Here is a 26362-nt window from a genome sequence, read left to right as displayed (position 1 = left end):
AAACGCGCGGAACCTGTTGAAGCGTCGCGCGTCGGTTTTACTTTCAAGCCACCAGCTTTAAACGCGAGCGCCCTTGAGCACCCATCTGTTTTTTGTGGCAAAGAAAAAAAAATAACCTGGCCCTTGCAACCGTGAGAAATCTCCTCGACACCGCCTGCTGCATCGTGTCGTGCAACAACGCCTTTCAAGGAATCACAGTCCGTTGGCCCCAAAGCCTCGGCCAGCCTCCGATAGGTGCGACGTGCCGACTTCGTCCTCGTTTCTTGTGACTCCCCGCACTGGGGTTAAGATATTTAATTAGCAACGGCTGCTCACTGACGAAGGGGGAAACGACCCGCCGGCGCCTAACCTAGCCGTGCTCCCTCAAAAGCATCGCACGCTCTGTGGGGCTGAGGTCGCTGAAATGCGGGCCGGAGTTTTTGCGGGAACTTCGTTGGCGGGCTTGGGAATGGGGTCCATCGTAACGCTGGCAAGACGCCGGTGCAAGCGTAAACGAAATGATGGTAGCGGCCCCCTATAGATGCCTTCAACGTGCGGCGGTGGTAGCTTACATTTCGGCAGCTGCTAGACCGCACCGCTAGCCGCCAGATATCACGGAGTCTGCATTTACATCACATTTCATGTCACTCATCATGAGAGAGAGATAACTAGAAGAGTAAGAATGGGGTGGAGCGCATATGGCAGGTTCTCTCAGATCATGAGTGGCAGTTTACCAATTTCCCTCAAGAGAAAAGTGTACAACAGCTGTATCTTACCGGTACTCACCTACGGGGCAGAAACGTGGAGGCTAACGAAAAGAGTTCAGCTTAAGTTAAGGACAACGCAGCGACCCATGAAAAGAAAAATGATAGGTGTAACGTTAAGAGAGCGGAAGCGGGCAGAGTGGGTGAGAACAAACGCGGGTTAATGACATCCTAGTCGAAATCAAGAGGAATCAATGGGCTTGGGCAGGGCATGTAATGCGAAGGCAAGATAACCGCTGGTCCTTAAGGGTAACGGAGTGGATTCCAAGAGAAAGTAAGCGCAGCAGGGGGCGGCAGGTTAGGTGGGCTGATGAGATTAAGAGGTTTGCAGGCAAAGGGTGGATGCAACTGGCAAAGGACAGGGTTAATTGGAGAGACATGGGAGAGGCCTTTGTCCTGCAGTGGATGTAGTAAGGCTGATGATGTCACTCCTTCCTATGACGTCACAAGAGTTCGCCGTGACGTCATAAGAGTTCTCGAGTTTGAATCGGAACGGCGGGAAAAGCTTTTTGAACTTCGAATCCAAATTTCTTCGAAATAAATGCATCTTTCGCTCCCGGATAAGCGGCAACAAAGCCATGAAATGCCAAACTATCAGATTTTGCTAACAAAAAAAATTTGATAGAGTTCTCCTCACTGTCCCTTTAACTCTTTCACCGTATGTAGAAAAGCGGGACTCATGCTGTCTCACTTGCTTCAAGTACCGGCAAACAGAAAACAGTGCACCTCATACATGCCATATTTTTGTGTGGTGAACAGTACCGAACAATCAAACAAATTGTTCAGCATGTTTTTCTCTGTCACTAATAAGCCTCCTTAGCATCCTGTGTATTTTTACAAGCGGTGATGTACGGTTTGACATGGCCAATATTGGCGGGAAAAATAAAATTTTAAAATTTTCCAAATCCAGTTAACTGCCTTATAATACTTCTTGAAGCAGTTTTCAGTTCTATTGCAAGTTTTCTTGAGCATTGATGAGACTCTGGTACGCAATCGTAGCACATTTAGGTTTCTTTAAGTCGTTAGTACAAATATGTACCCCTTTTTCTCTACAAAACCAGTGGTTGAACTTGCTTGAAAATGATATCATTCAATTTCTAGCATCATTCTGAGGGCAATTTTACCATTTGTGTGCACATGGGGCACACAAAGAGTTTGTGCCTTTTAAAGGCTTAATCGCAATGAAAATTTTCCACGAAAAGCAGCCAGAATTTTCTATTTCATTTTTTTTGCATGGTTTGACAGGAAATTTCTTCAAGATAATGAAGCTATATGCAGTGAAACCTCACTGTAATGAAGTGGTTTATAATGAAATAATGGATATACTAACAAAGCAATGGCTATTCCCCTTGGAAACTTCCATAGGAGACCATGCATTTGATATCTCTTCCTTGCAAAGCAAATTTTACTTGCAACAAGATATAACTAGGGGTTGGACTTTTTGGTTTTATTTTTGAAAATTTAGCAGACTTTCTCAGTATTTATTTCAGAATGCCTTTTACTTTTCTGTTTATTTTTTTGCTCAATATTATGTCTTGTAGAAGAGTTACCTTTTTTTTGTGATATATGTGGCACCCATGGACACTCAAAATTAATGTGTTGTTTATCTTGACTTGTTCGTCTGCAAGAACAGGTCACGTACACATAATTCACCCATATAGGCATGGTTGCAGTATGAAATACTAACGGTGTAAAAAAACAATTGCCTAGTGGAAATTGAGTAATTGGCCTGTAAGACAGATCTTAAATACAGAAGTTTATTTCTAAAAACTGGGTGGTGGGGAATTCAAATAAATGAGAAAAAACAAATAAGAAAAAGTGACGGGAAGAACACACACTTCCATGCTTGAGCAAGTGGAGCCAACCCTTTGTGCCTACAGTCAAACCCGGATATATCAAATTCGAAAGGAATCGCGAAATAGTTAGATTTATGGATATTTCAGCATGTAAAAAATTTCAATAGGACAGCTTTTGTTTAACTTGGAAGCAAAAATACATTGCACCCAAGCTTGATGCGTTTTAGCTGCAACGTGCTATCCGCTGGCATGCTGGCAGTGCACCGCTCGATAGGCCGTTTCTACATCTAACCTGCTTCGCATTGAATCTGCAGCAGCAGATGGTTTGGACTAGCCACTGCCTATTATAAGATACTTTCTCCTGTTACCGGTAAACTATAATTACAATAGTGTCACTAAAACTAAGGTACGGTTTTTTTTTCAGCAACGACTTGGACAGGGAAGCATGCCAGGTGAGGGCCACTGCAAGCGCTTAGTTAGGTTGGCTTCACTCATGATGCTTATGTGGTATGGAAACTAAGTACAAGATACTGCAGGTCACCTTCGAATACTCCTTATGTTCACCTCGTCACGCAGTTTCACAGCACCAGCACTGTCAATAGCTGCCCAAGACTGCGCAGTCCATCTGTCTCCACGTGTGGAAAGGTTTTGAAGAGTGGCGTTAGAAGCGGCACTTAAGGGGCGTGGCGTGGCGCACAGTTCGATACTATAACAAATGTTCCACTGAGTGAGAGTCCAATATGCGCGAACAATAGTGCTATCATTTTGTGTGGAATTTTGCTTGGGATTGACTGTTCAATGTAAACAATAGTTCGATATATCTATGCTCAGCTGTATTTCAATTTCGTTTTGTCATCACTGTAACAGGATCCTTGAAGCGGGGTAAAAAATGCCAGCAGAAATGCTGGCTTGGGAAGTACCAGCCCCCTTTTTACAGTGGCGGCAGCAGCGGCATCATTTTTGAAATAGCTGCCCGATAAGTTTAGAAATGAGGACAAAAAAAAGGGCTTATAACACCGTCAGAATACATCAGTACATAGCAGTACATCAATTGAAAGGAACATTGAAATTATAGCTCAAAGGGAACTCTAGTATAAGACTCTAGTAGCTTGGTCGCCCGTAACTGGTTCTGCTGAAAGGAAGATAACATGGGGATGTGTATGAGCAGTCTTATTTTCCTATTTGGCATTAGACTTAAAGTGTGTTCTAGTCATCTGCTAGGGCCTTCTTTTGCTTGATGTAATGACTTATTATACTTGGGCAGGAAAGAGAGAAAGACAGGCCTTTGTCCCTGTGCCATGGAAGGTGGTTTTATGTTTGGGCTAGGGTTGCGGAGGGTTTGAAAAGGGGGAAGTTGAGAGAAGCTTGGGATCTCTAGAGCCCACGTCTCATGGCATGGGGACAAAGGCACGTCTTCCCTTTCTCGTCTAGCTTCTGCTGCATTGTCAGAAAAGGTTGTCCCGGAGTATAGAGTATACTCGTTTATACGATTTGTAGGAATGACATTGAGTTGGTGAAATAGATGTGCACTTGGCGAGTCATAGGGCATGTTATGTATGATGCGCATAGCAATTATCTGCAAGATCTCTACCTTATTTTGGTTTGTCTGTGTCATGGTGCCATATTCTGAGTTACTGTATGTCAGGTGGCTGGAGAAAATTGAGTTGCAGATGAAGAATCTAATATATTGAGGCAAATGGTATCTTACTTAGTTTATTACACCCCATCCTTTGGATAGCTTAACTGTTAGTGAACTGATGTGCGCATTCCTTGCTGGTTGTTCCTTAAATGCTACTCCAAGTGCTTTTACATCACTCACTCAGGGTATGCTAGCTCTACAGAGAGACAGGCCTAGTGCAGTGTGTAAAATGGTATTTCTTTTTCGGAGTACAACAGCTTTAGTCTCGTGTGAATTAATGACCAATGAGGTGATTAAGCTCCATTCATGGAGGTTTTCACTGTAATATTGCCAGTACTGGAAAGTTCCTCGGTAGTAGTTTCAGGGATAAAGAGGCTAGTGTCAATTCAGGATTTCAAGGGGAGATCCCTAAGGTGAAGTAGATTTATAATAACGGAGTAATTACTCCTTAGCATCCACCTAAATGCAGCCATTCAAGGCTAGTGTCATCTGCATACACAGTAGAACCCCGCTATAGTAAACTCTCATACAGTAACGTGAAATTGCAGTCCCATCTCGCTTTCCATACACGACTGTACATATTTTTGTCATTTGTAGTAAAGACATCTTTAATAAAGAAGTGGTTATAGTAAAGAGCTTCTGGCCACAGCGACTTATTTCCTGCAGATTGATGACATCGTGATGCACGCAGTCTAGGACATCTCAAAGCCAGAGACACATAACGGCGTAATCGCAAGGCAAACGGGTTGGAGGCAAGTGAATATCGAATCCAATAAAATAGCGCTCTTAGAGATGGCTTTGTCATTACGCTTATGAGCTGCAAGGAGAAGCCATTTCTTTGATGGCCTTGGGGCCAAGAGGTGATGCACGCGACGTGCGTAAAAAAAAAAAAAAAATCTAGCTATGAATGTGAACAGAAGGTGACATGGCGCACGGAGAAAGGAAACACAGTATAAGTGCAATGAGGAGAAGGGGGGGGGGGGGGGGTGAACATTTGCTGCACTGCGCAGCGCAAGGCAGGAAACTGGAAGAGGGCTGCGACGCTCAACTGTGTCATGTTCTCTATTGCCTCATAAATTACACTGAGGCCGTGGAGGAGAGCGCCGTCTTCACACAAAGCTTTGATTTTCAAATCGAACGAAACCTCCTTCCCTTGCGTTATACTTGTACAAATATGGTACTTCCACAAGGCTAAGATGAAACTGATCACCGCGGTGGCTCAGTGGTTATGGCGCTCGGCTGCTGACCTGAAAGGCGCAGGTTCAGTCCCTGCTACAGCAGTCAATTTTCGATGAAGGCTGAATTGTAGAGGCCCATGTACTGTGCGATGTCAGTGCACGTTAAAGAACCCCAGGTGGTCGAAATTATCCGGAGGCCTGCACTACAGCGTCCGTCATAGCCTGAGTCACTTTGGGATGTTAAACCCCCATAAACCAAACTAAGACGAAATCAAGAACCATAACACAAAATGCTGGTAACTGGAATAAATAATTTGTGCATAATGTGATGATGAGGGCAGGATGGATGGTATTAGTTTATGGTTCTTTTCTAAACCAACCTAACCCCTTAAACGAAACTTTTTTTTTTTATGGTAGCAAATTGGTCATTTTGTTCCCATGCTGCAATCTGTCGGCAAACCAAAAAAAATTTTTGGTGAACACTACTAGACTTGAACAGGATGCAGAGTGCCAAAAAACACGAAAGCTGGACTCGTCGGGAGCCAAAACTGACAGTATGCTTATGACAAGCCTGGCTCGTCCAAGTTCGCAAGCGGGTTAATAAGTAGCCAAATTACCAGACAGCATCCTCAGAGTCATGCCATCCCCAACAATCGATATAGTAAAGATTTTTGGTGGTTCGAGCAACTTGACTTTGGAGGGGTCTACTATGAATTTTGCAATGTCATTTATAAACAGGTTAAACAGTATAGCGTCTCCATGATGCTGCCTTGCAGTGCTCAGCAGAAAACTAGGTTTCATTTTGTTTATTTCTTCACACTGAATATAAAATTTTCAGTATCTTTTAATAGACCTCTCCCAGACTGTGTCATGGATGACGCTTCGAAGGAGTGGTGAAGGTCGTGTCTTGGCGTGGTTGGCAAAGCATTCCACTGCTGGCAGCATGGTGCAATGGATTTGGTCTCATGTAGTGACAGTTTGCAAGGTTTACTCAACGCCATCGAGTAGTTGTGTGGTGGAATGCGCAGATTGATCGAAGAAGGCCAGCAACATTATTCCTCCCACTTTCTGGATAGCAAAAACCGGCAAACACTATGGTTTGGAGGTGTGCAAAGTGTGAAGCGACAGACATCAAGAGCTGTCAGGATCTGCGGCTTGCACTTGATTGTAAGCAGATTTACTGGGTTACTCGTGCACTCATGTATTTTTGGGTGAACAAGAAGCACTTAGTTTTAGTTTATTATCCTCCCGAATGAATTGTACTGAGATCATGACTGATCGTGTGCTCAAAGGCCCAGATGGCATGTGATCGCTGGTAGTGCTCTAGGAACTTCTAGATAGGCATTTGCAGTTTATTCCAGTACCGCAGATTGTGTTCTAGAAACTAGCTTCTGTCACGAGACTGCTCGCAGGGGCATGCCTGCACCTTGGCTGCTTGACTGCAGCCACATTCCAACCCGGAATTGTAACATGCCACGTTCGATCAAGCACTGTCTTGTCCAAGTCAGAAAGCAGTTTTGCTTGCGTCTTTAAGTGCATCTTTAAATATTAGTGTGCTCTGCACGAACGCTATGCAATGCATGCAAAATGCACTTATTTACCTCTTTGTTTTGTGTACAGCTGGTTCTGCCGATGCGCATCACATTGGTTCTTCCACACTGCACTTACCCTGGGCGGTATACGTTCTAGCAATGATATTGCTATAACATTGTTATCACATTAGAATGTCACAATATCAAGTGTTTGTTAGGCAGAACATAGTCTAAACGAGACAAATAGAAATGTCCATAGCTGAGAGAAAATCGGCCAGCCAACCACAGCAGTCGTGCATGCACTGCTGTCATCGCTCACGAGCGCCCACGTGCACTTCACAGGGCTCTGCAGTCACTTTTGTTAAGGATCCTTAGAATACACTAATCAAGTGCAGATTTCTGAAATAACCCCTTCCACTGTAAGGTCCTACACATGAATCATCACAAACAGTAAAAGAGGTAAAATAGCAACCATCTCAGCTCCTGTCCATAAATCGTTCTAATCATGTACACCAAGAATCCCTTTCATTGTCAGCAATCTTTACTAACGTGCGCAGTTTCATTTCAAAGTGCGACATTGTTTCCCATATCGTCACTTCATCTGCCAGTAACATACTAGTCTTGACAGAAACGTGGCTAAACAGCGATATTTCCGATAGTGAAGTGCTTGCCGACTTGCCCAATTTCTCTGTTTTTTGCAAAGATTGCCCTGATCGAAGGGGAGGAGGGGTACTGATAGCCACCGCTCAAGATCTATCATGCTCAGCCATTCACCTTTCATCAGATATAGAAATATTATGGGTTTTATGCCACGCTTCACCTAAATCAGTTGTGATCGGCGTTTGCTACAGGCCTCCTAACAGCCCAGATTTCCCTCGAAAACTTAATAACGCATTGAATGAAATTAAAGCTAAACACCCTAACACATGCACTCTCCTATTTTCGGAGATTTCAATTTTCCGAGTATCGACTGGAATAATCTAACCGCTACAGGCAATAAGGATGCTAATGAATTTCTAGACGTTTGCCTTAATTTTAACCTCATTCAAACTGTATTCGAGCTTACTCGTGTAGTCGAAGACTGCGCTAATATTCTAGATCTATTATTAACGGATAACCCTGAATGCGTTCATTCTATCACGTATCTACCAGGCGTCAGCGATCACCACGTCATACATGCCGGCTTCACGATTAAACCGTCTTTATGCGCAAGAACTAAAAGAACTATCCGATTGTACGATAAAGGAAACTATACTGCAATTAATAATGAACTTCGCGCATTTTTGCCAGGGTTTCAATCTAACTTTCATCAAAGATCCATTCATGATAAGTGGACCTTGTTTAAGCGGAAAATCGAAGATTTGGTCGACAGGTTTATTCTGAACATAAATGTACGAACTAACCCTCAAAACCCATGGTTCACAAATACACTCAAACGCCTTGAAAATAAAAATAAGCGTCTTTTCCGATCGGCCAAGTTGTTTCCTAGTCAGAACACTTGGAACAAATATTACGCAGCCGAAAAAACGTACTTATCAACTATTCGAGAAGCCAAGCGCACCTTTTTCAACTCCGATCTGCCTAAAATGTTGTCACTAACCCCCGTAGGTTCTGGCAACTCATTAACCCCCAGCACACCCACTGTTTCCCTCACCGATGGTTCGGGTGCAACTGTATGATAAACTGAATGCGCCAACATCTTCAAAGCAGTGTTTTCTTCCGTGTTTACTAATGAAACAGATCCGACATTTCCTCCAAACGCCCCAGTTTTTCAAGCTACTTACTATGCCTTCTCTTACATTTTCTTCAGCTGGAATTTCGTCACTCATTGAAAACATTAAACTTTCATACTCTGCTGGAACTGACAATATCAACGCTAAAGTACTGATTAATACCAAAGATATATGTTCATCTCTGTTGTGCTTGTTATTCGCTCAGTCACTCTTCACAGGTCAACTGCCCATAGACTGTAAAATTGGGTAGATCGTTCCAGTCTACAAATCGGGTAACAAGAACTCGCCGCTTAATTACCGACCCATCTCTCTAACTAGCATTCCCTGCAAAATCATGGAACACGTCATCTATACCCATATCATGGCATTCCTTGATTCGAACAACTTTTTTCAACCTGCTCAGCACGGGTTTCGCCGGGGTTATTCCTGTGAGACCCAACTTGCTACGCTCATTCATGATTTACATGCTAACCTTGATTGTAATCTACAGTCTGACGTCGTATTTTTAGATTTTGCGAAAGCCTTTGATAAAGTACCCCATAAACGCCTGCTGATAAAACTTTCTCAATTAAATTTGCATCCCCATATTTTGAAGTAGATTGAAGAGTTTTAACTAATCGCTCGCAGTTTGTCTCCGTTAACAATAAGAACTCTAACTCACTCTTAGTAACATTGGGCATTCCACAGGGATCTATGCATGGCCTACTACTGTTTCTCATATACATTAATGATCTGCCTTCAAACGTAACATCTAACATACGCATGTTCGCTGACGACTGTGTACTTTTTCGTGCTATTCTCACCACTGCTGACCAATCTTCTTTTCAAAATGATCTTAATGCTGTTCAGGAGTGGCGTAATAAGTGGGTAATGGAACTTAACCCACGTAAATGTAATCTTTTGTCCATCAGCCGCCGCCATAATCCTCTAATCTTCTCTTACGTAATATCAGAAGTTCCCATACAACTAGTTCACTCATACAAGTACCTAGGCATAACAATTTCTAGCGATCTTTCTTGGAGCTTGAATGTTACTAACATAATATCGTCAGCAAACAAGACGCTAGGTTTCCTCAAGTGCCATCTTCACCATGCTCCCCAACATGTAAAGTTATTCGCTTACAAATCATTCGTCAGGTCCAAACTAGAATTTGCATTGCCCATTTGGAATCCTCATCAAGCTTATCTCATCAATGCCCTCGAATCTTCAAAATCGCGCTGCTCGCTTCATTCATCATACTCTTATGACATCAGCGTTTCCTATTTAAAAACAGCATCCGGATTATCACCCTTATCGCTCCGCCGTCGCATTGCCAGCCTGTCTTTATTTCACAAATTCTTCCACAGCCCTATGCACATCGCACCTTATATTCTTCCTCCAGCACGCATATCTTATCGCACCAGCCATCACCTAAAAGTTGCCCGTCCACGCTCACGCACCGTCACTTTTTCTAATTCCTTCTTTCCTCGTGCATCCACAGACTGGAACGGCCTTCCAAACAACGTTGCCATCATCACTTGCCCAAATATTTTCGCTGAAAATGTAAAAACTTTCCTGTTAATGTGAATCTGTGCTTTTAATTGTTGCCACTCCTTATTTAACACCCCTCTTTTGGGGCCTTTAAGGTAGTAAATGAAATGAAATGAAATCCAGTGTCCCCATTGTCTCGCCACACTCCTGGTTTGTGCACTTTGTTAATTCTCTCTTGTGACCGGTTGCAACTCACAGTGAGTAGCCAGCAAGCTATGCCGTGCATCTCAAAGATACTTATCTTTTTCGAGTCGCCACAGTGTCTCAGTGGTTATGGTGCTCGGCTGCCGACTCGAAAGACGCGGGTTCGATCCCGGCCGCGGCAGTCGCATTTCTATGGAGGCGAAATGCTAGAGGCCTGTGTGCTTCAGACAGAGACATATGTTAGAAAGGTCGAGAAAAGGAAAGAAGAAAAGTTCCCTGCCCGCACCAACGGTTTGGCACAATAGGCTTAGACAAAGAGACAGATCATATTGGTAGTAAAAAAACAAGCAAGAAAAATGTGTCCAAGCCCACCCCATACACAAAGAGACAAGAATTATTGTGGGGCGATAAAAAGAATGAAAAATAAAGTGTCCCGTGCCACTAAGTATAACAAGCTGTACACAAAGAGGCAGACAAACAGACAATGGCTAAATGCAGGGAATGGCCACTATAAGTGCTAGCGTACTAATATATCTTTTCATGCCGCCACTATATCTCATTCATTTGTTTTTGCAAAATTTTCTCTTTTAAGTTTTTACTTTGCCACTGAGGCCCGCGAGACATGTTTCACACAAATCATTAATTATGCAATTTCGGTCAGGTCCTCATTCACATTGTGACTCAACACCATTTTCAATGTCTTAAATATACTTTTTTTCCTTATATTCCTGTCATAACTTATTACGTAAACAAGTCAGCATATTTTAAGCACTTTAAAATGTTTATGCTATCACAAAACACGCCGCTATCCACTATGAAAACAGATTCCTGCGTTCATTCGCATGGTTGACTTGATTTCGTGCTACACAATATTTATCAGATGTCAGCGCATTTTACTGAGTCAATATTTGTGGAAATTGCACCCTGTATGGGCAAAATTTGATAGTGTTCAGGTCTCATCCACATATGTGGACACAACGCTTGAAGGGGATATACACAAACCAGGGAAACGGAGAAATATTAACGCCAAATACTTCTGTTGAATCGCCGTGACTGTATGATGTTCAGCTGTAATGTATACAAAGTGTGAAACTGGCAAAGAAACAGCACTTTTACAAAATAAACTGGGAATCGAGTTTTTAAAGGTTGAAATACCAGAATTAAAACTTTCTAAAGGGCCACCCATGGCTTGATGGCTTAATTGCATGATGAACAAATAGAATTTGGTTGGAACAGATAGAATTGGCACTGAAAGCGCCAAGTAAATGTTACCAGATCAGTGGCAGTTGCAAAGTGAACTTGCTGTTAACTTAAATAGCAGTTTAAAATGCCCCATGGAACTGGGCTATAGTGAAAATCCAGTGTGCTATTCATCATCACTTCTACCTCATCGGTATGGCAGACGCTCCAGCATCTGAGCACTGCAGGTGCGAAGCGATAATTCCGCACTTACTTTGCGCCCTCCCTCAGTTTAACCATGAGCGAGTATCCCTTGATTCAGCGTTTCAGCGATTGGGTTCTCGTCCCTCAACGTAAGCCAGAATCCTGGGGCCTTGGCCCCAACCTTTTTCTGAGAAGAAAGCCTTCAAGGTGCTCTTCAAATACCTAAAGGGCACTGGCTTGAGCACCAGACTATAGACTCTCTGTGTACATCCTGTGTTCTCAAGGAGTAATAGCTCCCATGAGCACATTCCATACTGTGCTTTGATCTTCCATTTCTCTCAACCCTTCCTTTCGCTCTCTTCATCCCCCTTCCCTTGTGTAGGGTAACCAATGAGGCATTGCCTAGTCAACCTCAGTGACTTTTCGTTATTCTGTCTCTCTCTCTCTCTCTTTTAAAGGGGGCTCTCAATAAAAGTGTGGTATTCCTGGGATATTAAAAGATGCCGCTTCACGAATATGCTTCAGCAAGAATTGTTTAAATGTGCTTTGTGGAAGCTGAGTTATCTGTAAATTTCAACATCTTCATGCCTTTCCCTCACCTTCGTCGCTTTTTGCATGCGCCGCCACGGTGTGCTCAGTGGTTATGGCGCTCGGGTGCTGACCCGAAAGACGCAGGTTCGATCCCGGCCGCGGGGCGGTCAAATTTTGATGGAGGCGAAATTCTAGAGGCGCGTGTACTGTGCGATGTCAGTGCGCGTTAAAGAACCCCAGGCGGCTGAAATTTCCGGAGCCCTTCACTATGGCGTCCCTCATAGCCTGATTCGCTTTGGGATGTTAAACCCCAATAAACAAACAAATAAACTTTTTGCATGCTCAACGGTTGGCACTCCTCCGCAGGCCCCGTTGCCAATGCACGCGAGAATTCACCAGTGGGTGGAGCTTCCTAACCCACCGGAGCGATGCTGCTGGCTGGCTGTGGCCATGGTAGCTGCATAATGCCTGAAAGAATCTAACCAACAGCCATCTCTGGACAGAACTATGCAAGGGCATGTGATGAACGAGAGTGCGAGCGTAAAAAGTCGCCAGAAAGGACTCGTCAACTATCGTGCGCGACTGTGGGCTTTCTGCTGCATGTAGAAGCGTATTATTTGGCTCAGGTGTTCATGACGAGAATGTAGTGATTGAATGAGTTTATGTACTCTTCTCAGAAGGTGTTTCAGAGCCCCTTTAATGATTAGGGGAAATTGCAACGAACTAAGAAAAGCCGTGCTGTAAGAGACTTTGTCATTATAGAGACAAGAGTTTGTAGCTAAAAAACTGTCAAAAATTTTAACTCATTCAGCACTGCTGCTACAAGATTAGATACATCTGGCAGTCAGCAGTCTGTTGTTTTCTAAGAAATGGGGCTCTTAAGTGTGAAAGCATTTGTGTGGCTGGAGCAGGAATCTTTAGTTGGATACAACTTGAGAACGAAGCAGCAGATGCCCTTCAAAGGAGGCCCTCCAGCCACTGGCATGAACAGATTTTTTGATGCCCCGGTTAATCTAATCAAGCTGTGGTTATTCCCTGTTCATCTGCCACCCCTTGTGATTTCACGCTAGCAGGTTCGCTCTTCTAAACAGATCCAAGGGCCCTGGTTTTCAGAAACCAAGGCCTGCCACATGGACGCCATTGCTATGCTGAAGAAACGCTTCAGCGATAAAGCACACTTGGAACGGGAGTATTTCTACAGACTTGGTATTTTGGCACCCATTCACCCGCCGACGACACCACGACATTACGAAAGCTCCACGAACACGTCTGTACCAACATAAGAGGACTGGAGTTCTTGGGCGTGAGCAGGACATCGTTTTCTGCGACGCTTTCCGACATCCTCCTCTGGCCGCTTCCTCATGCACTTGTCATTCAGTACCACCATTCATGTGCAACTGGTGTGGCATCTGATGGCCATGACACCACTGCGACCACATCAGAGCTAGATCGCTTGCTGGGGTTTCCGGCAGTCGAAGTCGAGAGCTTGCACTGGTGGTTGCTTTAATCACTTAGGCTGTCTTGTTAGGTGCTATGCAGCCACATAGTGTATATTTGCTTCTGTACTGAGATATAAAAAAATTTGGGGGGGCACTTCCACCATGCACTACTTGTGTGTGGTTGTGGATATTGCTGTGCAGTCATAGCTGTGGGATTATAGTTGTGAGCATAAGCCTAAGGAATGGTGCAAGCAATGCACCTCTCAATGCACAATGCTGCTAGTTATCAGTGACAATACTCGATCGACAGCTTACAGCATTTGTGCGGCACTATTTGTGTGTGGGTGTGCGTGCGTGCATGTGATCCAGAGAGAGAGACTTCAAATTGCTTATTTGGTGGCAACAATCAATGTCTTATGGTTGCTAGAGTGTAGCATGATGGCTTCTGACAGCAGTGTTGTATAACACGATTCTTTGCTATTTCTTGTTCTGCCACTGCTTGCATTCAAGAGCCAAGTGTCACGTGTGGTTGCACTGCTCAAGGAGAGCACTGTCTATGGGCTACCCGTAGCATACCAAAAGAACCATCTACTAGCTTTGGGTGAGGGTAAGGGCCGTAGTGCGGGGAGATGGGAGTTGTGATGCAATTTTGTCAGACACCTTAATAAGCAACACAAGGCTTCAGATGTGCCTGTAACAGCTGTTGCTGTAAATCAATGGACATCGGGGGTTGTGAAGCTACTTTGTAATCCTTTTGGGCTGCGTATTTTGGGTTGCCGAAACTACCATGCATGTGGTACTATTCTTATTGGCATGTTGTTTACTGCAGTCATGTATTTAACTGACATGCAGCTATGTCGACAGTGTGTTATAACACATTTCCAAGCACAGTAGAACCCTGCTAGTAAACTCTGGCATAGTAAAAACTTGGATATAGAGTAAAGTGAAGCTGCGGTCCCATTTCACCTCCCATAGACGACTGTACATTTTTTTTTTTTGTTATAGTAGATTTAAAAAAAAACGGCTATAGTAAAGAGCGTCTGGCCGTGGCGACGTATTTCCCGCGAAATGATGAAAACGCGGCACACGCGAGGACAACATTCGGAGGCAAAACGCACACCAAAGATGATAAAACAATGCTGTTTGAGATAGCTTCGTCACCATGCTTCCGAAGCTGTGAGGAGGACCCAACTTCTTAAAGTTCTTGGGGCTGTGAGGCAAAGCACGTGGTGCGCACAAAAAAAAAAAAAGTAAAGCTGGCTTTGAACGCAGAAAGAAGGAAGTGCGGGTAACTGAGAAAGAAGAGAAAGTAAAAATGCAGTGAATTGTAGGGAAAGGAAGAAAAGGGAGGCAGCGCGAATCACAGGGAAGCAATGGCAAGAAATGGAGGCGCAGTGGCACTGCTTGAGTGGTACGGCCGCGCCTCGACTGTGTCGCGCTTCTAATTATTTCCTCTTTAACAATGCTGAGACTGGGGAAAATGGTGCCGTGTTCACAGAAAACTGTTGTTTTCACGTGAAATCAAGCTCTCGTATTCGTAGCCAGATTGTGTTTGTGCAAATGCAGTACTTCTGCAAGACGTAAACAAAATCGAAAAACGTGATAACATGAAATTTGATAACTGAAAATAAATAATTACGACATAAAACGACAATAAGAGCAGGATGGTAGGTATTTGTGAGTGTTTCTTTTATAAACCAACACAGTGTTCAGTAAATAGCCAATTCAGTACCAGAAAGCATCCTCGGAGCCATGCCATCACCAACAATAGAAAGAAATGGGCTTGGGCAGGGCATGTAATGCGAAGGCAAGATAACCGCTGGTCTTTAAGGGTAACTGAGTGGGTTCCAAGAGAAAGTAAGCGTAGCAGGGGGCGGCAGAAGGTTAGGTGGGCGGATGAGATTAAGAAGTTTGCAGGCAAAGGGTGGATGCAGCTGGCAAAGGATAGGGTTAATTGGAGAGACATGGGAGAGGCCTTTGCCCTGCAGTGGGTGTAGTAAGGCTGATGATGATGATGATGATGATGATATAGTAAAGATTTTTGCTGGTCTGAGTCTTTATTATAGAGGAGTTCTACTGTATTTCATTGTAGGTCTGTTATTTGAGTTGTAATAAGACATTCTGCTTTCTTTCAGGAAGAAAGTATCTTTTCTGCAGATGATAGAAAATAGTTCATAAGTGCTTGCAGGAAATATTTTATAATCTGTTCGACAATGGGGTAGTGCCTTCTCTACTTTGAAGAGATCTAAAGGGGCCTGAAACACCTTTTTTTTTCAGCCACAGTAAATGCATTGGGATTGTTATATCACATGACAAGTGCTGTAATCTTGAATTAAATTCTTTTAAGTTGCCAACAGAAGGTGGAAACTGAATAATCATACTGTTGTTGTTCCCCGTTTCGTCCACCGTCAGCTGTTGCAAGCGTTCCACGATGATCCGACCACTGGTCACCTGGGTTTCCAGAAGACCTACAATGCCTTACAAGCTGCTTCTTCTGGCCGGGCCTTTTGACGAGCGTTGCAAAATTCATCACCTCCTGTGTTCCCTGCCAACACCGTAACCGATCAACATCTCCTTCTGCCCATTCTCTCTTCCTCCCTTGCCCATTCACCCCGTTCGGAGTTTTTGGCATCGACCTTTACGGACCTCTGCCATTGACACAAGCAGGCGATTGCTGGATAGTAACTGCCGTGGGCCACCTCACCAGATAGGCAGAAACTGCTGCTCTTCCTTCCAGTTCTGCTGCAGAGATCACCCATTTTTTCCTGCACACCATTCCTCTGTGCCATGGAGCACCTCCCTCGTGTTCTTCGCGACGACCATGGCAAGGCTTTTCTCTCCGCCGTCTGGACCCTTTCATGTCTGGCATATTTGGACCCTTTCAGACATGCTTTCCACCTACATTCAACCTGACTATACTGACTGGGACCCCCTGCTCCCATTTGTTACCTTTGCCTATGATACTGCACTGCAACAAACAACCCGTTACTCTTTCCTTTTTCTTTGTCTATATCCAATCCCCTACCTTCGTCATGGAAGCATCTTTCTTTTCTGTCCCCCTCTTCAGCACCCTCCCATGCACAGTTCACTTCCCGCATTGCCCACTGCCGTGAACTTGCGCGATTGAACACAGAAACTTGCCAGGCCTCCCGTAAATGAAATTATCACTTACCCACCGTGCAATTTCTTATTTCCTTGGTGATGATGTTTTACTTTGGACACCCATGGGCACACCAGGGTTATGCAAAACACTTCTGAGCCGCTTTAGTCGCCCCAATACAGTGCTTGAAAAAACTTCCCCCGTTAACTATCGCGTCGCACCTGTTTCACCTGTTACTAACTGTTGCTGTTGTGGCATCGAGACTGTCCATGTGTCAAGCTTGAAGCCCTTTTCCTCTCACCCGTCATCACTCTTAATTTGCAACCAGGATGGTCGCTTTCGTCCGGAAAGGCAGTTGATGTAAGCATTGTGCATCAGCTTCTTCTTCATTCGTCTGTATTCGTCATCATCTCCCATCTTCGTCTTTGTTGCAAACGCCATTCCTGTGGGTGGCAATAAAGCCTGCTCCGGGCGTTCTCGATCTAAAGGAAAAGCACGGTAACTGTCTGGCTTATGTTGGATGCCTGAAAATTTAAAATTGGTTTTGCGGAAAGGAAGGAGCCATGCCGTGAGGGAAGGGATTAAGAAGCGAGTGAAAGAGGGGGGAGAGAGAGTTTCTTTGGTGGAGGGCTCCGTAATAATTTTGACCACCTGGGAGTCTTTAATATGCACTTCAATCACACAGCACACGGGTGCGTTTGTCATTTTGCCTCTATTGAATTGCGGACGCCATGTCCGTTTTTGAACCTGGATATTGCAGCTTGGTAGCCAAGCGCCCTAATCACCGAGCCACCATGGTGGGTATGCCTGAACCATGTTGCAATGGGAGGGATGAACAAAGAGGTGAAAGGAATGAGAGAGAGAAAGAGTCATCATAGTGAAGGGCTCCGGATTAATATTGACCCTTCGGGGTTTTTAACATGCAATGACATTCAGCATTGGCAGCCAGGATTCATTGCCTTAACTTGTGTTTGTGTGCCCAGCAGCCGAACATATAACATTTAGCTATTACACTGGATTATTAAAAGGACTGAACACTGAATTTTAACCACCTATTTTTTTTTCGGTGCAACGGAAGCTTGCTGTCTATGGTGCTTAATTCCGTAAAGGTTTTATAAGAAACACTGTAGATTTTTACTGAGAATATTTCTATCAGTGCATGTGCTCATTTTTATGCATCCCGATGTTGGAAAGCATGATCAGCGAGCCGGCTGGCCATTGAACGTTGGCAAAAATGATGTGTTGAAAAGTAATATAAACCTCACCTGCCAGACAGCAGTTGGACATTTTTAGTCTAGAGTAGCATTCATTTCACTTTCCGCACACAGAGTTGTTAAGGCACAGTGAAATATGCCTCATCGATTAAAGTTTTACTGGGGCCATGGTTACCATATGGTGGATCAGCCATCTTCATTATGCCTGGAGTTAACTATGAAAGGGCATAGATCTTGATATGAATACCCCTCTCTGTGAGTGAACGTGGACTTTTGTTGACCATCCAAGAAATTCAACACTGTAGCAAAAACCTAAAAGCACATCTTCTGCAGTGTAAAGAGGGCATTGCTTTTCATGCAAGAGCACATTGGAGAGAGCGTAAACCGTTATAAAACATGATGAACACTCCTGAAAGAAAAAAAAAAACACTGTGCACTTAAAACAAATCTGTGGTATTTTACCGAGATGTGTCACTTGTTGAGATACACCGATAGTATCAAGGTACGTGTCACCACAAGACAGCACTTCGGTTTGTTTAATGCAATTTTGAATGCATAATTAAAGTTATAAATCCTTGTTTCTTGAATATTTCTGTGCTCACTCTTTACAGAATGAGGCAAGCTCTTTTTATTTCCACCGTAACCTCATGAGACATTTTGGTCAGTAGTCGGTCTTTTTAAAGGTATAATATTTAGCACTTGCAGTTTCCCTTATTTCAAATGCATTTTTTTCTGTTGACTTGTACCTGTGGTAACAGTAGAGTTAATTATGTAGAAGTGCAATTTATGTAATGGTTACAAAAAGAAATTCAGCCTTTTTAAAACTTTACCTTTCCTTTAATTTAAAATAAGTGAAATGTGAGAAAAAAACTAGGTATGCAATGTATTTGCTGAGGCACATGCATGTTAAACCAGTGTCAAGTTTATTTACAATGGTGAACTAAAGAGCCGGTTTTGCTCATTGTGCTAAACGCTCATGGGCGTTCATTTTGCCATGATTTGCACTTCCAACTGAAGAGTATTTTTTTCACCATCCTGATTAGTGCAACTGAGCACGTGTAGCCTTGTTCTGTTGGAGTGTTGGAGAAATAGTGTATTTTCGCAGGGAAAAGTAAACACTAATGCAGGCCTCAATGTAACGGCCGATTTTATCTGACCACCGGGCTGCCATGTGTAAGTAGTGTTTTATGTTAGATGTAGCTAGAGGTTGGACTTTTTGGTTTTTATTTTTCGAAAATTTGGCAGACTTTTTTCGGTGTTTATTTCAGGGCGTCACTTTTGGTTTTTTTTAGCGAATATTATTTTCTGCATGCGGATTTTCTGTTATTATCGGTGAAATATATGATATCCCTGTGATTTCAAAAGTTATGTACCATTAACACTAACCTTTTTTTAAAAAAACCAGCCACTCATGTAGCAGTATGTACCACATAAATGGCTGTCTTAAGAGCTGTCTTTGCTGAAGAGAGTCGTACAGTCATAACAGTAAGTGAAAATGCCAAAGTTAGATGACTCGGCTGTGAGCCAAAATGTAAGTGGAAGTTTAGTTCTAAAAACTTGATTGTTAAATTCTGGTTGCATTCTGAGCTAAAGAAAGGACCGCGCACCCTATGCTCTGCGTACTGAGGCAGCGATGGAACTGCTTCTTAACCGTCGCAGAAGCCGAAACACGACACCTTCGTGCCGTTTATGCATGGTTTTGCATTGACGGCTGCTTTTTACAGTTCCAAAAGTTTTCAATGTCTTTTCATGCAGTGGAAAAATTAATGAAGCGGCAGCCCCATGTCGGTGATAAGTCGGAGCAGATGGCACTACGGTAGCAGCACTTAGCTAAGTGGGCAAGCTTTCCTGTTTGCAACGGCGGGCCTGAGTTCACGGATCAATGCCTCATAACTCGCAGTTTCTCTTCTAAATTTCTAAGATACTTTTTCTCACCACGTTCCTGTTTCCAGCACTTTTTTAGTTTTCTGCTGTGACCTACTGTAACTGGTACTGAATTTCCAGTTAGCGGCGATATGCATGCCAGAAATACTGACATTTTTCGGTTAAAACCGAAGTTCAATAAAATGAATTCAGCGTACGGTTATCAGTGTTTTTTTGTTAAACCGAAAAGTGCGACCCCTAGGTAGTATAGCCATGTGGTGTGAACTGCATCTTATGACATAGTTGTGAACATATTTGACACCGGAGACCTTCATGTGGTTCTTGGATAAGCAGAATGATAAGCAAGTCAAGAGAGAGAGCAAAAAGAAATTGAAGTGGAAAATGTTCATATTTGTGCAGCATTTCAAACCACGTGGAAATATTCTAATTACTACCTGAAAAGAAAGTGATAGCCACTCAGAGGCTCATATAGGAGACGAGATGCTTGCAGAATGAGCACTCGATTATATAGCTGGGCATGGTCCTACTTAGGCATTGTATCCCTGCAGTATTTCTTAAAAATGAGTAACATGATCCCTTGATTTTGGCTTCAGTCTTGCTCATATGAAAGCCCACTCCTCTGCCAATATTAATGAGCAACATTACCCCCTTAGCAGACTTGGACAAGCCAGGCTCATCATAAGCTGACAGTCATTTCTGGCTTTCTTGACCGGTCCAACTTGTGTGTTTACGGTACTGTGTGTCCAATTTAGGGTGAGTAGGGCTCACCCAAAGCATTTTTTGTTTGCCGACAGATGGCAGCACTGGTACTAAATGTCCGTTTTGGTGGCATCTTTGAAAAAAAAAAAAATGTGTCCATTTGGGGGTTTAACAATCATGATGCAGAATGGGGTATGTGTCATCAAAGAGCAGAAAGTTGAATGCTTATTTTTTAGTAGAGTACCTTTTTCGGTAAAGACTTGCACAACTCTCATAGTTCATGTTATCAATACATCATATCATATATCATATCAAATCAGTATCTCTAGTTAGTTGTATATTTTTGTGAGTTTGGCCAAGTAACTCTTAGGGTAACTCTCACAAATTTCATCTTCATGTAATTTTCAGCGAACTCTTCAAGTCTGATGCCCTGTTACACCTCTGTCAAGTGTATACTTATTAGCAATGTTGACATTTCTTTGTTTCTAGATAATTATTCATAGCTTTTTGGGTCTGTATGTGGGACTTAATCTACTTTTATGCACGTAAACTCAACGCTATCAAATCCTCATATGCAGTCTCCACAAATGTAGATGGAATCAAATGTGCAGAAATGTGAAAATTCTTGTGTTGAAGCATTCTGAGCCAGCAATGCTAAATGAACAGAGAAAATCATATTTAAAATGAATGACCATGTTTTATGATAGCTCTAGCGTGAGTGTGATGAGTGTGTTTTCATTTACTTGTTATGCATGCATGAGTGCTTCAAACTGTCTAAAATGTACCGATTTCTGTAATTGAGACTTTTAAAGCAGTGTTGTCACAATCTGAACATTTCAGACCCTGACAGAAATTAAATTACATAATTAATTGGCTGGGAAAGTGAGCAGTTTTTTATCAGCAATCTTTGCAGGCACTTTACAAAACTCTGAAAATTTTGAACTTTCGTTTGAAAATTTCCCCCCAGTGGATAACAATTAGCACCTGAAGGGGATATCAATAAAAGCCCATAAAACATGACTGACTAATTTGTTGTGTTTTGTTAGTAGTTGTCTGTGTGTAATTTTTGCTAGAAATGGTCGTTTAACAGGCTTATAAACCACTCCATGTGGTTTTGGTTCTGACCAGCTCACTCAAATGCTGGAATTCTGAAAAGCAAAGCAGTGCACTTGCACAAGGATCGTAGCACATCCACCTGCCTTGAGTGAAAGTTCTTGCTGTGACTGTGGTATACAAAGATGAGGTGGTACCTAGCAGAGTTGTGTGATGATAAATGCTAGGGGTCTCAGACACGCAGCTTGTGAGCACTTCTTGTGCAGTCCACTGGACTTAAACTTTCAGCCTTTGTTCTGGAAGTGCCATGCCAGTATCATCATCTTGGTTACTTTTCTATCAGTACTGCACCATTACATCACTGTTCACACTTTGTGACACCGACCGGTTGCTCATCGTGCCTTACTTCCAATTGAGCAAAGAGGCATATTTTCTATGCAAACAGGAGGGTGGTAATCTCCATTGTTGCTAGCTTTGAGTTACCATTTGACTGCCGCTACATCTAAGGCAGCAGAAAAATTTAAGTGGCCATAGGCAACATGAGGAATGCGTTGTCCCCTGACCTTCTGTCTTTCTTCCTCTCTCCTTTCTGAATACTGGTCCACGGGACACAAAAGTGTATCAGTCGGCCTGCATGGCACGACAAGTTTTGAAGCCCCTGATATATACGATCGAGCACTTGAATGCTCGTAGCAACATCTATTGTGAACACTTTAAAGTTTATAAGGTAGCTATTTTAAGTATGCATATAACCTGCAGTGGTGTAGTAACGTATTTGGTAAAATTTTTACTCAGTGTCATGCACGATGTGCGACATTGAAAGCTGACCCTTTAGTATTTTAGTGAACTGAACAAGCCAAACACTGGCTTGAAATATGTGCCAGTGACTGCGATATCACTGTCGCGTGCAGTACATACATTTCGTTTAACCATACTAGAAATATGTGGTCATAGCTGTATACATTGCTGCAACAGCCTTGTTCCTATGTTTCAGGACCATAGCTTCAGAGCAGCATTAACAGTGCTTGCCAGTGTTGGTCTACTATGTTTTCACTTCACATTTTACAACCGGCCCAGCACTAGACCCGGCCCAAATATGTGGTGCTAGCAACATTGAAGCCATCAGTGGTGTTAGATTTATGAGCTGCAAATTCATTTTAGCTAGCAAATAAACTTACATTTTGGCATTTTGCCCCTGCAGAAACTTGTGACCTCTGTAGCCAGAACTGGGCGTCACATCAGCATCGGCATTAGTCTGTCGGGGGTTATAGTACCTCAACCAGGGTGTGTTCAGTTATATACTGCACAGAGCATATCATTTGGGTATACTGTATTGAGCATGTTAGCACAAAACACTTGTTTTGTGGCTATGACTTTGACTCTTCAGAGAGAGACTGATTTACAGAGGTGAGTCATGGGCATGTTAACCTTCCCAGTGATGTTTTTCTGGCTCTGCCGCATGCCTTGTGCCAGATTATCTTCTGATGGCACAGTCTTCAAGCTGCTTCGAAGCAGGATGTGTTTTTCTCTTTACTTTTCTTGGCGTGTCAATTTTTTTTGCAGAAGTACATAAGTGTGACGACAGGCAGAGCAGCCCAGCTTACCTACATTTGATTCGAACAAATTGTGTGTGTGTGCAGGCTTCTGCTGCCATTTGAGCTGCACCTGCGTGGCGAGGACCGGCCGCCGTGTTGGCGGCTGGAAGAGGGGCCGTCCGACTGCCAGGTGCTGGACCTGAGCGTGCGACGTGAGGCGCCCCCGCCTGCACAGTGCCTCGACCTGCGTGTCCACCGAAGGGGCGACGAGAACTGTGCGCTGCAGGGCAGCCCCCTCTACTCTGTGTACCGCCTTGAAGACGCGTGGTAGCTGACCCAGTGCAAGATTGCTAGGGGCTGGCGGCCCCATTCTCCCACCGCCACAAAACAGATGCAACGATGGCACATCCTGGCAAGCCTCATGGGGCACAGATATGCCATGCCTTTTAATAAATGGTTTTTCTGCACATTAGTGCCTCCTTGGTTGCACCTTCAAAAATGATGTTGACAAGCACGTGCTTCTTGTCTACCATATCGAATAGACATATACAGTGATCACAGTTATCTCTTTTGCCTCTCTGGTTGGTGCTGAAGCATTGCATAATAAGTGTGACTGTGAACTAAAGTGTGTGTGGTTTGCCAAGTCACTGGATTGCAGTGGTCATGAAGTTGAGCAATGTCCACTGGGCTCCAGGATGTCTGCCATTGCTGGAAAGCACCACAGTTGCTGCAGCTGAATGCAGCCATGCTTTTGTGAAGCGTTGTTCAAATGAAAGTGAGATTTCAAATTTTCATTATAAGACCGTGCCTTCAGCTCGTTGGAACACTGGATTCAAGTGAAAAAATTAGTGGCCAGGGTGTTTGGAAATCCAACAGTAGCTGTGTGTGATGTTGTAAAAGCTTGCAAGCAAAGCTTTACACACAACTTATACCCGTGCCATGTGGGTAGATTTAATGCTGTTTAGTGCATACTGTTTCAACTTTTAATTACATTCGTGCGGTGCCACATGCATAAATTAAATGGCACTAGCCTTACTGCCATTCGCGACCTACTGAGTTCACCACGACTTATTTGCCCGAGCAGTGCATAATCTCGTCCCCATTCCACACACAGAAAAGCATGCAGCTTTGTTAGTAACAACTTCCTATCTAGTTACAAATGGTTCATTTATAACTTTCCGTCAGATGAGGCATCTCTATACAGCAGTTCTGATGCAAATGGTGCCATTTTTACCAGCACTTCTGACAGATACTCCCAACTTGTGTGCCGACGTGCAAGTTTATGGCTACTTTTTCAACTTGTCGAGCAAGAACAGCAGTATTTTCTCCAAAATAATTTTTATGTTACATTTGAACAACATTCCTGAGATACTGTGCTCATTAGCACTGTTTATATTCTGGTGAAATTTTTGACTGCATTGGAGGCATTATTGTCATCATGGCTTTCGTATGACATTAAATGTGGACATGTGGCACCAACGCCGAACATAATGGCAGTAACAAACATAAGGCCTTAAGCATTTGCTGCCATTTATTGTGCTCATGTGGCATGGGTATTATAATCAAGAATGGCCATCGTGCTGCACACCACACCTTGATCTGCAGATAGCTTATTAGCTATGAATGAGTGATCAAATAAATAAATAAATCGGTTATCCTTTTAGTAAAATGATTATGCTAATTTCTCATGAGTCAACACCACAAATTTAAAAAAAATGGACTGCATAGTTAGGATAAATGCCAATTAGGTGTGCTAGCAGTTCAGTTTTCACTTCAGTTCTGGCGTTCAGATTCAGTGTTCACGGATGGCAGTTGTTCGAATAGTGATGATGGGTTAAAGTCCACATATGCAGCATTGGTCATTCTCTACATTCATAGATCCCTGGGAATCTTCCTACCAATCCTGACGCTGTGGTGCAGTGGTTGAGCGATGCACCACTGCCAGTCTATGGTAGGTGCTGTAATGGATGGGACTTGGGATGCTTGGGTTCGGCTGCAATCCAGGTTGCTCTTCATGAGCAGCCTCGCATGATTAATTGAGCTGCGGCATGCCACAAAGGCGGCTTTAGACAGACAGACAACAGCTAAATGCAGGGAATGGCCACTCGTAAGTGCTAGCTTACTAAAACATTTCCCCACGCTTTCAATGAAATTTGGATACCTCCAATTTTAATTTGACAGTGTACCCTCTCCCATTGAACTTTCGTTGTAGTTGTACAACTCCGTAGACAGTGCAGAAAATTTTTAGTGCGCTAGCACTAAGTGCCTCACTAGTGAAAAAGCTTTCTTGTCTGGAGATGAAGCCTCGGAGCACAAATGAACTAAAACATCCGCGAGTGGGTTTCGAACCCCGGGGCAGCGCAAACAGATCCGCTTTGTTGGCCACTGCATTAGACCAGTGCTGCAGTGCAAGTCGGGCACTCTACCACTTAATTATCGCTGCAGCCAAACATCCCGCATTCGCATTTGGACTAAGTGCCCCGCTAGCAAAAAAGCAGTCTTCCCACAGTTGACAGGTGGCAAAATAGAGAGAGGGAAATCTCCTGTTTCTTCTTGTAGAGCAGAGGTGGGAGAGACAGAAGACTTAGATATCCAACAAAAGACCCGGATATAACGAAAGTTTTTATATGCTCCTCATTACTGCTTAAGCGGATTTGAAAGGGCGTATGCTTTCGCATTTTCTCCGTATCGCTAAAATTGATCACCCTAAATTTAACCCCCCGATTTAACCCTGCCACCTGGCAGCACAGTTGCCAGGATTAACAAAGATACGCAGCCACTGCGGTGGCTCAGTGGTTACGGCGCTCGGCTGCCGACCTCAAAGGTGCGAGTTTGATCCCAGCCGTGGCGGTCGTATTTTCAATGGAGGCTAAATGCTGGAGGCCCGTGTACTGTGTAATGTCAGCGCACGTTACAGAACTCCAGGTGGTCGAAATTATCCGGAGCCCTCCACTGCAGCGTCCTCATAGTCAGAGTCGCTTTGGGATGTTAAACCCCATAAACCAACTAGCAAAGATGCACAAAGTTAAGCAAGGTAACTGCGCTAACGCACCTTTGTCACATTTAGTTTAACAAAGTAAACTGGCGTCAATTTTTTTGTGTAAAGTAATGTGAGCCACTTTTCGTACATAGTTCTCAATGGCAGTTTATATATGCACTTCTTCCAAAGCAAACACAAGCTGCCTGTCCGAGGTGCCCCTGTAGAGCCTTGTGCAAGTGTTGTATTACC

At 43.5% G+C, this 26362-nt stretch overlaps 1 protein-coding gene across 2 annotated transcripts in view; it reads left to right on the top strand.

The window, feature by feature from the left end:
- Nucleotides 1-23605, top strand: part of LOC144113056 (AT-rich interactive domain-containing protein 5B-like) — a 66221-nt gene extending 42616 nt beyond the window's left edge. Inside the window, exons 6-7 of one of the 2 annotated variants that reach the window (XM_077645951.1) lie at nt 2964-2991; nt 23239-23401. In XM_077645951.1, the coding sequence (XP_077502077.1) occupies nt 2964-2991; nt 23239-23256 (46 nt within the window). In that variant the 3' untranslated portion in view covers nt 23257-23401. Of the gene's footprint in view, nt 1-2963; nt 2992-23238 lie in introns of both variants that reach the window. The other variant, XM_077645950.1, reaches the window with a different exon arrangement.
- The last annotated feature ends 2757 nt before the right edge of the window (nt 23606-26362 follow it).

The sequence above is a fragment of the Amblyomma americanum genome, chromosome 1 (assembly GCF_052857255.1).
Source record: "Amblyomma americanum isolate KBUSLIRL-KWMA chromosome 1, ASM5285725v1, whole genome shotgun sequence".
NCBI classification, from domain to species: Eukaryota; Metazoa; Arthropoda; class Arachnida; order Ixodida; family Ixodidae; genus Amblyomma; species Amblyomma americanum.
The sequence above is the reverse complement of the archived record's forward strand: the minus strand, read 5'-3'. Positions and strand labels throughout refer to the sequence as shown.